Genomic DNA, 16068 nt, shown 5'->3' with positions numbered 1-16068 from the left:
CCATGTTTCTCCTCAAAAGGAAAAAAGAGGAAATAAAAAGTCTCTCTTCCTCAGTTGGAAACAATTTTCTTATATTTACTGAACAAAATTCAAAGTGCTGAATAAAGGCCACCCCTCGCAATCCACGGAATGCAGCCTGTCGGTGTGAGATGGATGTAAGCATTACTGCAGGATCACCAGACCTGCGGTTTTCCTCTCAGCAACCCTTGGGAATAGGCACCGAACACCAACTGCTGCTTTATCCTCTGCTGACAGATGATGCACAACACCAATTAATGCTTTAACGCTAGAATTGCCAGTTTCACCAGCTCTCTGCTAGCCTAATATGACAAACTTTCGATGGCTAACAAATAACTCAAACCCCAGGCTTAACAAGGCAAAAACCACACAAAACATTTAAAACATAACAGCAAATTTATCCTTTGATACGTCCAGTGAGCACAATGCAAAATTGATGGTACAGCATTGAAAACTAGAGCAAGGCAGCATGTAATGAGATCAGATGGTAAACAGGACTAATTCGGTTTTCTTTGGAAATATCAGTCCTGACCTGCAGCACCACAGAAACAGCTGAGCACACCGAAATATTGGCCCACAATGTAAGACCACCCCAGAATCAGAATCAATTAACACTCTCCTTATAGAATGTCTGATGTTGAAACAGCAAGGAGAACAAATTAAAGAATAAAAAAGGAACCTAGAGGATGTATGGCAACCTAGTAATAGGGGCAGCTCTGCCCTCCAGTGCCCTGGCAGAGCCAAGTGCAAGTCTAAAAAGTCTGGTCTTAGCACTGGAGTTTACGATTGAGGTTTTAGAGTAGAGGTCTGTTTAGCACCTATTGACTGGCCAGTGACACACACTCATCTTTGCATTAGTAATAAAATTAATGCGGTGTAAAACACATCTACACAATGACTGTTTACATCTTGGATACTGCTCAGGTTTGTCTTTCTCAAACAAGTTGCAGGAATCCCAAAATTCACACATCAGTAAAAACACTGGTTCATGACACAGCTTAATGCTGACACCTCATTCATTCCTGAGTGAAGAACAGCACACAACAGTCATGAAACTGCACAGAACCCTCCCTACCGCCTCGTGTTGTGGCCTCTCTGGTCTTTGAGGGAACTTGCAATAAAACAGATAAACCCAGTAGAAAATTCACAGATATTATAAAACATTAGTCTGTAGTAATTCTGTTGCATCTCATCTGCTTGTTCTTTGCACACGTGAGACTGAATCAAAGGGCCTCAAAGGAAGGAGTTAACTCAGTATGAAATTAAATGCTTGCTTCTGCTCTAGAACTGCTAACAAAGAGAAAAGCAAATTGCCAAGAAAATAAGTAAAGGGAGACCACTAGATCTCATCCAACGCTTGTTCCAGGTGAGGACAGAGCGCCAAGACTAGCACTGGTGATACAAACTTTTACAATGCTAATTTGCTATTCATTTCTGAATATTTGGAACCGACCCACTGTTTAAATGAACTAAGTTTTGCATCTCTTACTGCTCCGCCAAACAATTTAAAACCTTCAAAAGAGAAACACTTACCATCTCTGCTCTTTGCTTATGATTTCCCACTTCTTCCAGAACTTGAGACAGCTGGCCCTTCAAGACAAAAAAAATAGAAAATGAAGTCTAGGACATGTTTGTTGAGGTTTCAAATCCCAAATGGTTCATGGAAAATGTTGTGTTGAAATTCTGGGGTTCAGTAGTAACACAACCTTACTGAACTCCTGGGAGAAAAGGTCCCAATGCAGCGAAAGGCTTTTTCCTTTTTTAAGATGAAATATGAAACGTAAAGAATCCCAAACCAAAGTGGAAATATCTTGTTACCCCTGGGTAATTTGAGGAGAAACAGGAATCTGACTCAGCGAAGGAGCAGTTCTGCTTGTGAGAAAAGATTTTAAACAAAATGCCTATTTTGGAGAAGCCACATAGGCTACTGCAATGTTAGTACTTCCCACGTCTTTTATTCCAGGAGACTTCGCTGGCCGGCAATCAGCCATCCCCTCATTAGCAGAGAGCCCAAAAAAGAGTCTCAACTGATGACAGAGAAGCTAATTTAAACAGAAACAAACAAGATGAGCTAAAACAACCAACTTTCCTACAAACCAATTCACAGAATTTCAAGCAGATATTCATTAAAACCCTCTGGAGTCCCTCTAACAATCTCTCGTCACACATGAAATGGGTCTTTTGAGTGCTACATCCAAACCAGAGACAATAAGACGGAAAGGGTTTTAATAAAAGCCTGAGACTTGGTGCAGGGAAATGAAACACGTTCATTAAACACCGCGGGAGATGCGAGTCCCAACCAAACATGGAGCGTACGTACAAGCAAGTGAGAAGAAAAAAGTAAATTATCACTAAGTTTGATGCTGAAATACCAGGAAACTATAAATTTGCGGACATCTGGGGAAGACTTTTTCCCCACTATTATTGAATTAGGTAGAATTACACCAGCAGGTTGAAGCCAGAAAGGAGTCACACGAAGAAGAATTAGAAAACATCCCTCTCGGAGATGTTATTTATGAGAGATCCAGCATAGCCTTCGCAAAGGATAGAAAAGGTCCCGACATATTTCACATCAGGAAGAGGCTGCAAACACTTTTAGACAGGAGAAATCAAAAATACAAGGAGGAAATATTCCATAATTTACCTTGCATATAATATAGCTGGAGGAAAATAACCAAATATAAAGCTCTCAAGCTGCTATGCCAGCACAGACCTAGAGGCGAACGTGGACAGCAAGTCCAAAACAGCAGCAAATAACAGCAGATCAGTCTGATTTGGAGAAGCAATCAGATAAGAATTAAATCACAAAATAAGTTTTCTTTATTGCATTTATTTCTAGACAGCTCGGCTCAAAGGGAGAGAGTAGCTAACTAGTGGGAATTCAGAGAAGAGCAACTAAACTTACCAGATTGCTGGAAGAAATGATTTATGAAGACTCAAAGATTTTTAAACGTATGGTTTGACTCCAACTCTCACAGAAAAGCAAAAAAGGACATATTTAATGTATTCAGAGCCATTAAAATGATACAGCTGGAAATAAGGAGGCTTTTCCAGCCCAGCTGATCCCGTCCAAAGCGGGACACGGGTGGGCACAGGAGGGACAAGACAAAGCCCAAATTTTGGTGGGGTGCCCTGCGCCTGCTCTTGCCTGGCTGTGAAGCAGATGATCTGAATGCTTTATCACATCCAGTTTGTAAACATTAGCCCTACCCCAGACTTTCTATTAGCTTAAATCAAATATTGAACCTAGCTCAGCTGTTAGAGGACAGCTGCTTGCGAAGTGATTCACTGCCATGTTCCCTTCCAGGCCATGAGAAAATACAACCTAATCACCAGCAGCATGACAGACGCGCCCATTTTTAATTATGAAGAAGAAATCAGGCCCTGAACTTGTCCCCACATCTCAGTTAATCAGAGCGCTCTGGAGGAGCTGCCGGGCACCGCGGGCCTGCAGGGACGGGCCTGCAGGGCCCAGGCCCGGGCCTGGCGTTGTGCTGGGCCCCGCGCCGCAAAGACCTGAAAGAAATACTGTGATGTTCTTTCTTAGAATTTACCTGCATTCTAAGAATTTACTTCCTTAGAACTTTAGGAATGAACTGTTGGACCATAGAATCATTTTGGCTGGAAATGACCTTTAAGACCACCAAGTCCAACTGTTAACGCTGCCATGTCCACCTCTCACCCGTCTCCCCAAGAACCTCATCTATGAGTCTTTCAAACCCCTCCAAGGATGGTGACTCCACCACGGCCCTTGGTAGCCTGTTCAACGCCGACAGCCTTTTCCATGAAGAAATTGTTCCTAATATCTAATTTGAATCTCGCCTGGTGCAGCCCAAGGCCAGGTTCAGTCATGCCCGTCCACTTTTCAAGAGCACTGAACCTCACAGAACCCCAGAGTGTCAGGGGTTGAAGGGCCCTGGCAAGCTCACCCAGTGCAATCCCCCCATGGAGCAGGAACACCCAGATGAGGTTACACAGGAAGGTGTCCAGGCGGGTTGGAATGTCTGCACAGAAGGAGACTCCACAACCCCCTGGGCAGCCTGGGCCAGGCTCTGCCACCCTCACCCCAAACAAGTTTCTTCTCAAATTTAAGTGGAACCTCCTGTGTTCCAGTTTGCACCCATTACCCCTTGTCCTGTCACTGGTTGTCACCAGAAGAGCCTGGCTCCATCCTCCTGACACTCCCCCTTTCCATCTTGATCCCCATGAATGAGTCCCCCCTCAGTCTCCTCTTGTCCAGCTCCAGAGCCCCAGCTCCCTCAGCCTTTCCTCACACGGGAGATGCTCCACTCCCTCCAGCATCTTGGTGGCTGCGCTGGACTCTCTCCAGCAGTTCCCTGTCCTGCTGGAACTGAGGGGCCACAACTGGACACTGGACACCATCGCGGGTGGCCGGGAAGGAGATGACGTGTGGAGTCCTCGACACCTACACCAGCAGGTCTGGGAGATGCTGGAGCAGTTTGCCAGCCCCATCGCAGAGTTTTGCTCTGGGAAAAGCAATGTCCTACCTGTAGGTAGCCCAGCTCTGTTTCACGGGCTTTTCCAGTGAGCACATTCACCTCAGTATCCCAGAAATCTCTCAGTAGGAAAGATTTGTGTGTTGAATTTTCAGAGTATGCACAAAAGTTAACGTAAAGCTCCAAGGAAATTCTCATTACTTAATACACATGTTAAACTCCCACGGATCACTGAGCGCAAGCATTAAGAAATCTGATAAGCAAACAGAGATTAAGAATCAGATAAACAAATAAATGTGAAGTCCAATTTGCCCACTGAAGGCAGCACAACCAGGTAAAATAAAATCAAATAAGTAGCATAAGCAGAAAAAAAAAATCCTCTCAAGTATTCACTCAATTACTTTAAGCCTCCAAAAAAAAAAGGTTTGTCAATTCAAAACATTCATCTTACATGACAACACAGCCTAATCTACTGTCATTGATACTGTCATGCTCCAAGGAGAGTGGCAGGAAAAGAAAGATAACCTGTGCTCCGGCCTCCACGGGATACAGAGCCCAGGGCTGCAAGAGGAGCAGAAACCGTTTCCAAGGAGAGGGACTGGTCTGGCTCCTAAGGAGACATTTCTGGATTGTTTAGCGTGCTTTCCTGCATCAATAATTTGTCTTCCATAGCGTCCAAAAGTCAGCCCTCACTGACAATGCTGGAGGAGGTGGGTCGGGGGGTGTAACGAATGAAACTAAAGCAACTTGTGGTTGCGAAGCAGGAGTTAACACCGACAGCACCAACAGCCCCACGCTCTTCTCCAGGGGCCGAACGTGAGCAGACTGCCCTGACCGATGGGCAAGCGGCTCAAATGTGAGACTCGTGTAGGAAAAAATTAGCTACTCCATCTCTAATGAACAGTCTTTCTCTACACAACAATACCCACTGCTCTACAAGCAATTAGCAAATCGAAGTGCTCTCTTTGTGGACCTGCATTAATTTACTCCTCGATGTTGCACATTAAATAGCTCATAGGTACGGCTCAGCACAGTAGTAGCAACAGCCAAAGCCATAAAATTAAAGCTTGCTTTACGGAGCTAGAAAAGCAATATTATGCGTGCTGCATACAGGGAATAAATCAAAACAACCTTCATTTGGAAACATCATTTCAGTCTTATGCTTTCATCAAAAAACATGATTATCTTAACAGTCACATTAATAGAACGTAGGTACTTTACAAGAGAGTGAAACAAGCAGCACATTCACAACCTCAAATTAAAGAGAGTCATTTTTATTCTTCCTCATCAGGGTGAAATACCGGAGAATATATATATAGCTGCCTATTCCGGGGTTGTGCTTTGCTGCTCTAAATCCCACCTGGAGGGAAGGGGAGAGGAGCTTTGGCCTGGCGGAGCCGTCACTGCTGCAGAACGGGGCATTTGCACAGCACACCCAAGATACTCTTAGCGGTATTTTATATGCAACAGTTGTATGCAAATTCGAGCCAAGTGTGGTGATTGGCAAATTTAGGTATGTTGTTACTTAATAGCTATTTCAAATTAATTAACTTCTAAGACAAATCCTTGCCTCTCGTCTTTGAGAAAGTTAACACACATTTTAAATTTACAAGGATATATCAGCATCCAATCACAGAAATATGGAATCTTCTATGTTCTAACATGCCAAATCATCTCAGTTCCCTTGTGCTGGCTGCTGGGTAATTTCACAGTAACTTATTTAGCTGATCACTTACAAAAGAAGATACAAGATGAAGTTTGTTGGCTGAAGCTAGATGGCCTTAATGCGTGGTTGAAGTGCGATGTGACCTGTAACAGAGTCCAAGCCGGTGTATCTTATCTGACACCATAAGCTGGGGAAGAAGGCCATTGCTTCTTTCTATCAGATTCAGGAGATAGGAGGAAAATTGGGTGCATCAAAGCTCCAGCTGAAATACAGAAGGAAACTCCAAACCACGGCTGCACTCCCAGGAAAACTCTGATAAGGAAAGCACTGATTGTACCACTTCAAATTTAATCATAAATTTAAAAACATATAGCTGAGTTACATGGAACAATAGAGTAATATCATGAGAATACTTGGAAGAGCAGCTTGCAATCCCTAATTCTCTCACAAAGATATTTTCATAAGATTCTGGCTTGTGGTGAAAACAAGAGGAAAACTTTGATTTGACAAAACCCACAGACTTACGGGGGTGGCGGAGACCGAGACAGAAGTAACTCGGCAGCCACTTGCAGTTAGGCTGCGCTTTATTTGCATACTGTGATCCTGCATATTAAAATATTGTGAGAGCTGAAATGAAATTTTCATTAGCGTTCAATCTGAAATCTCACCCGTGGGATTCGACTTTCCACAGTTAATGCATGCATTTGCCTGTTTATCCTTTAAAGTTACATATCCATTTATCCTACGGTAGCCAAGACCTTCCTCCTTCAATCCATTAGTGCAGATTGGGACCAGTACAGTATTGTTTTAACATCTCTGAAGTGCACTACAAAATTACACCGGGTTAAATGGTCATTTCTAATTTAAAATATTTTCATGCTTTGTAGATGAAATTACTGTTCTTTCACAAAATTGCATCCGTTGAGATCACAATCAGTAAGATAGTTTGGTGTCAGACACCGCTAAATCATTTCCTTGCTGCTTTACAGATCCAATTTTGCTGTTCTCAAGAAAGTTCTGCTGGTTATAAAATCAAACGCATTTCTTTTATAAAGTGGGAAATAACAGCTACAAATAAGCTCTGGTGTTGTCTCAAAAGCATCAAAACCACCGTGTTGGAGCTGGTTGGAGGTACCAGGGGGCTCGGTGTGATGCAAACGTGAAGGGGAAAACTCCCCAACCCATTCTCAGTGTATTTCAGAAATTCATATACAGTTAAGTGACACTGATTCTGACTTGCAGAAAAGCTGCAATAGGCAAACAGAGACTCTTACTGCCATAATTAGTATTATATGGATAGGCTTACAGCTCAATGTGTCTCAGGCCACAGTTTATGTGGTTTTCCATGTAATTTAATCCTTCTTAATTTTACCCCAAGCAAGGACACAAAAGACAGTGAACTAGAGCGCCTGTCAGCACGATGTCCCCGCGTCTCCAGGGACTCGTGCTCCTGGGCACCCGGCAAACGGCAGCACCCAGGGGCCGGCGGCTCCTGCTCACTGCACTGTCCCCAAGGGGCTTTCATCCAAAAAAGCAAGAGCGAGCTGCTCCCCCTTTGAGAACCAGTTTCCTACTGGGTTTGATGTGCAGCAGGGAAATGCCGCCCCCAAGTGAGAGACAAAAAGCAGCCGGTTACCACAATGAAGGATGAATAAAGGGAAAGCTCTGGGCTGCTAAACAACAACAAAATGATGCTGCAAACTGAAAAATTGCTGAAGTCGTAGTTATAATTACTGAAGATACAGGGAAAGCATCTGCAAGATATGGGCTCCTGTCAACACACTATCAAGATTTACTGGACAAAGAGATAATAACCAAACCTTTCTCTTGCTCTTAAGTCTCAAGGACAGACCAATCTCTCTCCTTTACTTTTAAGAGACACAGTCTCTTAGTAATGTCAAGAATTCTTGACAGGGAGCTTATTACAATGAAATCACCCCAAACTCTCCCTGGTTAGGCTACAAGAAAGGAGAGTAAACAACATCACGGTGGAACAACTGATCTGAGGAAAACAGGATTTCAAGCAGAAATTGCCCACATCCTTATTCCTGGCAAGTCACTCGACCCGGCTTAAAATAAACCGCATGGTTCTGCAGCAGAGACCTGGCTTTTGTTCTCACTCTGCCCAACAACTGCTTAGAGACCCAGGGCAATGTACTGAGCTCTCTGAAACTCTAATGTAAAGATAATACTCACTCCTTAAAACCATTCCAAAATCTTTGACCGAAGGTCATCTCTGAGCGCAAGGTGCCACTATTGACACTAAACGTACCTGATGGGCCACAGCACTCGGGCAGTAAAAGGATTAAGCAGCGCATTAATTTAAGTGCAGAAGTCAAGCACCTCCACGTTGAGAGGCGGAGGTAACTTCATCTCCCTGCTCCTCAAAGCAAAGGTGACCTTCAGCACTGCAATAAACTATAAAACTTGGGGAAAGATCCTGAACTTCTCAAAAGCTGTTCCATCAACACCGTTCACATCATCTCCCAGGCAGATGCTGGGACACGGTACCAAAGCAAATCAACTGCAGAGCATTATATTCAGGGAAGGATGAGTCCCTGGAGATCACAGAGCCTTGTGTCAGGCTGAAACACAAAGAAAAAGTAGGTAGGTAGGAAAATAAGGGGGTCTGGTGTTACTGGATCTTTGACAAAAAAAAAAGCGTTAGATTTTTTTAAAATGTCTCAAAACAATTTGTTGTTTTACACTCTGCGCTGCAGCCGAGGTTGAGGCGAGACCGAGGGGCAACAGCCGAGCGGCTCCTCTCTCCTGTTCCTGCTTGATGTTCTCGTTCAACACCTCGCTAAGAAGGAGCACAGAGACCAAAAGATAAGCACAGCTCTGCTGGGAATAACACGCTTCCGCAATAGGTCTCCTTCCCTCCATCCTAATCAAATGGTGCTGCAGCCCCTGGGGAGAGAATACATTGCCAAAGAAGAAAAATGTGAGTTTGCAGCTGCTTCCTCACCAGCAAAGGGCAGACTGAGTGATGAAACCCTGCCAGCCCATTGCTTGGAGCGTTATGGGCTTGGACAGAACAGCATCTCCCGGACACACTCGAGAGACTGCAGGATGCTGACGGACTCTCCAAAGGGACAATCCCCGCACTGAACACCCGTCAGAGAAGCCGCTGCCACCAGTATTATTTTTGTGGGCTCAGAGATACTCCTACCTCAGAAAAGCAGCTGAGTGTGCAGCTGTAGCAGGGAGTCTCTTCTCTTTTGCTTGCAAAATTCTTAACCCAGCAGCAGAAAGATAACCTGGCATAAAATCTGCCCATTGAGGGCTGACCGCAAACCTCTTGCCAGGAGTAAAACAGATTATTATATATACTGGTGCAACTAAAAAACATTCAGACAGCATCAACTCGTTCCGCAGGGAAACAGCAAAAAGGGAAAGAAATACAAATGATTTTGAGGACGCTAAAGAGAATTAATTTTACTGTGCTCTGATCAAATCTGTGAAGTCAAAATGAAGGGATACCAGCAGCAGATTCTGAAATGAATGTAGCGCCTCTGGGAACCTGGTTATTCAGCACCATTTAAGTGATCAGAAAACAAGTAAATAAGCAATTCTGGGATCCGGTGAGCATGATGTTTTCTTCAGGTTGTATTAACCCTTCCTGAACTGAGAAGTAGTGCTGGAGACTACAAGCAGAAGACAAAGCAGCTAAGGGGAACAGAATCCCTTGCTATTAAGTGTAATAACAGAGCTGGTTGGGGGTTTAGATCATCAGGCTCCAAAACTCCTGTGTTGACGAAAGCAAACATTAGCACTCACCAAACCCAGAAAAAGGGAATCTTAAAAACTACATGTGGCGGCAATAATGCATCCAGCATCTCCAACCAATTGTGAACTTCTCCACTACTCCTTCCTACTATTCTTTTCCAGCACCACCTCCCTGGATTTAAGTTCTTCCCCTGTCAGTTGCCTCCAACTAGGTTTGAGAGCTGGAGGGAAAGAAATGACATTTAGTTGATGAAGTCTGTAAATTAGCAAACAAAAACGTTCACTCTTATCCATTCATCAGAAAAAAATGGTGGAATTACATCTCTACCTAAAAAAGCCCTTCTAATTTCAGCCCCATGAGTCAGCATTGCTGCATATCATCACCAAGAATGATTCATTGTCACTGCACTTCTCAAAGTCAAGAATAAGGGTATTCACCCCAATTCACTGTCATCTCGTAACTCCTCTGGATGCAGGCACTGTGTTTGCATACAGTACTGTTCAAATGATTTATGTGAGTGTGTCACTTTTAATTTAGAGGTACAAAGAGCTATCGACAGTTCAGCAGCCACAAAGCAACATTTTCTTTTGAGTGGGCTGACGGGTGAAAGTTGATACGTGGAAAATATCCTTGTGTGCCAAGAGGAGAGGCCTCTACACCCCTATAGCCAGAGGGGGAAATGCTTCTGAAGACATGAACGGATGGCAATTATCTTTGGAGAGAAACACTAATACACAGTTATAAGTTAAAAGAAGCTCTTCAGGGCAGTTACCATCTGAGTAGAAATTCAGACAAAAGCGGGATGGACGGGAAGGCTGCACCTCAAGCAGAAGAGGGGTTTGTGCATGGATCACACCTCAGTCAGGAGACCTGTAGCTGGATGGAATAAAGAATATTGGAAGATAAACAGCAGCACAGCTGTGCTTTTCTTTTTATACAAGCCTCCTAATATCACAGCTGCTTTACTTAACCTTTCTAACTGTTAAAACAAGGCTACTGAACAACTTACTGCCCTTAGCACCCTGAGTACTCAACGGTAGCACCTTCCTCCAAGCTTTGAGGATGATGTGTGGCCATAGTTGAGACAAGATGTATTTAATGATACAGGTGTGCTATGAGCCCTGTCCCTCGCTCTACCTCACTGCCATCCCCACAAACACACTACGTGTGCCCACACACATCCCCGGGTGGCTGTTTGGAGCCAGCCGGCAAACGCCATTGGGGAAGCGAAGATCCACCTTTAAACCAAACTTCTATTTTTTTTCTTCTGATTTAATTTTAACCTAGTTTGGTTTCTTTTCCTGGTTCTCTGTACTACAGCACAGGTTCTTCCAGCTCAACTAAGGGCTGGGGAGGGGTTTAAGCCAGCACTGCCTCTGGCTTGTGAAATCACAGCCAGCATATTTTTGGCATCCAGCAGAACAGCGGGTAAAGTGCCTCGGAGGGTCTCCAACAAATCTGAAACACTCTTGGAAGTTGCTAGGTAACTACATTCACCTCCGGACAAGACTGCGCAGTGTTTGCTCTGACGAAGCAGCGCTTGCATTGCCCATGCTTCCACCTGGGAACGTGCCTGCTGAGGACCCATCTCCTCTGCTGCCAGAGTATTTCCAGTCTCTCGTCTGGGTCTGTATTTGGATTTTGCTCAATAATGCAAACATTACATTTTAAACATAGCTATTATAATTAGCAGAACCTCATTGCTCAACTTCCCCTTCCAGACAGGGATTTCCAAATGTCAGAGTGTGCTCAGCAGAGCTGATCCACACCAACCGCTGCTCTAAATGTGACTGACCGGGGCGGGGTCCCGAGCGAAGAATCAAGTCCTATCACTGGAGGTGAGATAAGAAAACAAATAGGATCATTCTCCTCCTTCATCCTGTACTGTCATGTTATGTGAGCAAGGCACAAGTTCAGCAGAGACTCTCCTCTTCAATGCAGAAGGTGCATTCACACTTGAGACCAAGCAGGGATTTCATACCTGTTCTCTGGGTCATCCCCCAGATGACTCTGCCTTGTCCTGGCTGTCCTGCAAACAGGCAAACAAACTAGTACAGGTACTGGCTCCTAAAACCATTTTGCAAATGCAGAGACCCTGTTTAAAACAGTATTTGCATTCTAAATCTGTTTTGGAAAAGCAAAACCAACCTTAGTCCCTCGCAATAATATGCAGCATTAAATAAAAATCGCAAAGTATCTTTTCCCAACCTACAACAGAGCCCCTGCCTTGGAGCACAATGCCAGCACTGCCACTGCCAGGCACTGCACAAGTCAGTGGTTTCCAGCCCCGTGCAGACAAACTTCCCTCCAAAAACCCCGGCGACGCTCCAGAGCTCCACGTGTCCCACGGAGCCAGGAAACTCCGGCCGAGGTTATGAACAACATCTCATCTGTTTCATGACTCCTCTTAATCCCTGTGCTCCTTCTTTCAAGCCTGACGGGGGCTCTCACAGAATCCAAGGAGTAGAAACACCTTCTGGTTTCTCTTTCCGAGGAGTCCGATTGGCTTTAAGGTCCTTCGGGACTCCCGGAAAGTCCTTCCTTGAGCAGGACGTGTCCGGTACATGGAACTTGCGTCCTACTCCTCGCTGGGGATGGAGGCTGATGGGGCTGATCCCCCGGCAGCTCCGCACAGATCTACAGCTTTCTCACATTATTTCCTGCTGTAGGGAGGAGGAGAAGCCATCAAAATGGCCTGTAACCCAAACTTTTGAACTCCATCAGTTAATATCCCCCCCTCACGTAAAAAAGCTTTGGAAAGGATATGCAAGGGGTAAAAAGGAAAACAAAAAATCCAACACAACCCTGCAGTGTCAGGAATAGAACAAGTAAACAAGCCATCCCTGCATAGCACAGGCGTGATATGTATTTTGTGTTTGCCAACCATCAGTTTAATTTTCCTTGTAAAAACTTGCAGGAGAGTTACTGCGAGGGCAAAGTGCTGGATTAATCAATCTGGGGCCGAAGTCCTTTGTTCATCCATAAAACAGACAGAGCAGAAGGCACAGAAGAGCGTGTTTCTTCGCATTGCCCCACCAGTGCTTCTCAATTTTGGGCTGAAAGGATTAACTCCAGAGGGAGCAACCGCAATTTTATCTTAGACATGGTCCATTTGTTCCCTGGCCCTTCTGCTGAGACTGCCAACAAAGATGCCAGACAGGATGGCATTTCTGAGATGCGAGTGTTTATCTTCTCTGAGCGAACCAAACAGCAACTCATTTCAGGAAAGCAATCCAGAAACCCACAATCGCTTCTCGCTCGGGTAAATGCAGACTGACAAGGCAAAAGGTGAAACAGCTTGATGGTCCCATTAGAAACCTTTGAGTTCCCTCGCACCTGAATGCCTGTCTAGCAAAGCCCTGCTATAGCAACATAAAAGATCTCCATTTGGCAAGGAAAGGAAAGGAGTCAGAACATACGCCAAGGTAATCTGGGTTATTAGCTCCTGCCACGAAGGTACGAGATGCATTGAACGGCTCCTCCATCACGCAGCACAGGTGCTGGGAGCCCAGGAGCTGGTTGGGAGGCGTGGATGGAATCGGTGAGTACACACACGGCTCGTGCTGCCCGCAAAACCAAACCCAGGGACGACGGAGGCAACATGGAGCAAGACTGGCAGCTCCCTTCTCTAAATATTTGCAAGGAAGAATTGGGAACACTTTTTAACCTTCTGTTCACGGTTAATCAGCTACAAAGATTCACTTTTGCCCAAAGGGTGGCTGATGTCAGGGGACGCCAGCTTTGCTTGTCCATCCTAGCCGCTACATGCCAAAATGGTGACTTCTGTGGAAGAGGCCGTATAGGAAGGGTATATAAAATGTACAGATGTATAAATGTACAAATGTATAAAATGTACATCTGTCTGTATTCGTGCCACACAGCAACTCCTATATGTTCACAAAGACCCGAGCGTGACCCTTCCCCTCCCTCAATCCCCTTCGCTGTTCAGAAACAAGAACCAGCGTGATCCTAAGAGCAAGTGGAATGTAACGTAAACTAATGATTACAGTAATGTGGAAAGTGTTGATGGGCTGTAGGAATCAGATACAATGAATTTGGGTCTCGTTTGGTCTAAACAAAAAGGTGCTCGTTATCTTGAGAGGAAATGGCACTTATGAATGATAACGTCATGCCACGCTGTGAAAATAAATGTCATTTCTCTGTATAACTGTGACAGTCTCACCTAATGTCTTCAGAAATGCACGTAACAGCAAAGCAAAAAAACTCCTGTAGAATTAGCCTGGGATGCCATGTCATTTAAAGAGCATAAAGTCATCTGGAGTTCCTCAGACAGGCTTTCATGCACTAGGAACATGTATGTACATATATATATATGTACATACACTGTGCTTTTCAGTAGTAATAATAAAGTTTTTTAAAAATTGACACTTTCATACAAGCTTGGATACGTTTAGTATCATGCACGTCAAAAGAATTTAAGACTCATCGTATCTTTTGTGTTGCTATAATCATTCCCAGGAATTGCACACATCTGCATAGGTAGCTCTGCGCTCATCACCGCCCCCCAGGCAGCCTCTGCTTTAAATAAGTACCATACAGAACGCTAACAACGACTCTGCACCGGCTCCGCGAGCCACCTTGCTGCAGCTGAGATACAGTTAAGCACATTCGGATGACCCTGGAGCAAAAGGCAGAGACGGAAGCAGCTCCAGCGGGCAGAACGGCGGCAGAGCCCCGGGCACCTCCAGCGGAGCCTCAGCAGCATCATCCTGCAAACGGGGGCTCTCGCCCTTTCCTACCCACACAAATGAAAGACAAGAAAGAGCGAACACGGTTTAACCACTGCTTGGATGTCCCCACCTAGAGCACCACCGGCGTGTCACCACAGCCCTGCAGACGTCGCTCCCGGGGGTTTGTGACACCTTTCTTCACACCAGAGGTCACAGAATGCTTCAGAAAGCAGAACGCTTATTTTGCTGGGTCTAACTAGATCCACAGAGGCCAACGGCACCCATGTGTTATATGAATACTTGAGAAATCAGGGCAGGGAACTTACCTACCGCAAGGCTGTGTTTTCCACTAATGAAATGACCTCTTTTAAAGGAATAAACCGGATGATTGGAAAGTGAAGAACACGGTATGAACCGTCAATAAAATCAGAGTAGTGAGAATATCACTGGCAAAGGTAGGGCTGGTAATAACCAGCTTAGCATTAATGTGCCATATAAAGACCACTGGTGGATGGTCTGTTCCATTAGGCCAGCTCCCAACTGCATAGAACAGCCTTGACTTAAGAAAAACTCACAGCCTGCGGGCTCTCAAGAGACATCCCCATGAATTAACACTGATACAAGCATTCATCATTTCCTTGTGTATATCAATAATTCACAGTGGCAGTCTTTACACAAAGAAGCCTCAAAAACTCTCCCATTACACAAGATATTCTACTTAAAATAACCTCTACTAAATAATTACTCTCTCCATGTTCCTAGCTACTGAATACATATTGGGTTTTTATACACTAATAATAGTATAACATGTAAACTTTCGAGCTTCTTGCTGACTTCCTTTAAAAATTAAAAATACAGAGGTTTAGCAGCTCTTCCAAGGTTCTCCAATGGAACACGGGACGTTTCTACAGTTTTCCAAGGCGAATAAAGCTGATGTGACAAGAACTCGTGCTGGCGAGTCTGACATGCGGAACACCGGCAGGAGAACGCAGGCTAGATAAAAATCAATGCTTTAAACCAGAAACCAGTTTCATTTGTAACGTGGTCTTGAATAGAACTGAAATTTGAGTGTGCAACTGTCAGACCCGAGCTCACTGCGGCCATTACAGCCATTTAAACAAATTGAAAGCATAAATCAGCTCAATATGTCAAATCGATACGCCATGCATTTCATTTCTATGTTACTGTCACCACAGCTGGATTCATGGCACGTGTACTGCACACTAGTACTGCCTGCTTTATTAAACAGTATAAATAAATTCAAAAGAAAAATGTTACAACTTGCATACACAGGAAGGCTGTGGCTTTCTCCACAATCCAGGACTTCCAGTTTGTTTTGCTGAAAAGCTTTTAGAGCAATCAAAGCACATTAGAGATTAAACCCTGATTAAAGCAAGTGGGTAAATCGCGAAGCCTCTGAGAAAACAGGATTGTTCCTTACCATTTACCTGGACCAGCCCTGAACAGAGCAGATCCATATCAACAGCTCAGTCTCTATTCACAGCC

At 44.5% G+C, this 16068-nt stretch overlaps 1 protein-coding gene across 9 annotated transcripts in view; it reads right to left on the bottom strand.

The window, feature by feature from the left end:
• MAD1L1 (mitotic arrest deficient 1 like 1) overlaps positions 1 to 16068 on the bottom strand; it is a 349235-nt gene that overhangs the window by 184020 nt on the left and 149147 nt on the right. For 7 of the 9 annotated variants that reach the window (XR_010466404.1, XR_010466405.1, XM_065031473.1 and 4 more), the window contains one exon: positions 1552 to 1608. The exons of the other annotated variants lie outside the window; for them this stretch is intronic. Coding sequence is in view for 5 of the 7 variants with exons in the window: in XM_065031473.1 (XP_064887545.1) it covers positions 1552 to 1608 (57 nt within the window). In the remaining 2 variants the exon portion in view is untranslated. The remainder of the gene's footprint in view (positions 1 to 1551; positions 1609 to 16068) is intronic. 9 annotated transcript variants of the gene reach the window in all.

The sequence above is a fragment of the Columba livia genome, chromosome 15, assembly GCF_036013475.1.
Source record: "Columba livia isolate bColLiv1 breed racing homer chromosome 15, bColLiv1.pat.W.v2, whole genome shotgun sequence".
Taxonomy (NCBI): Eukaryota; Metazoa; Chordata; class Aves; order Columbiformes; family Columbidae; genus Columba; species Columba livia.
Note: the sequence above shows the minus strand (reverse complement) of the source record. Positions and strands in the feature narration are given on the sequence as shown.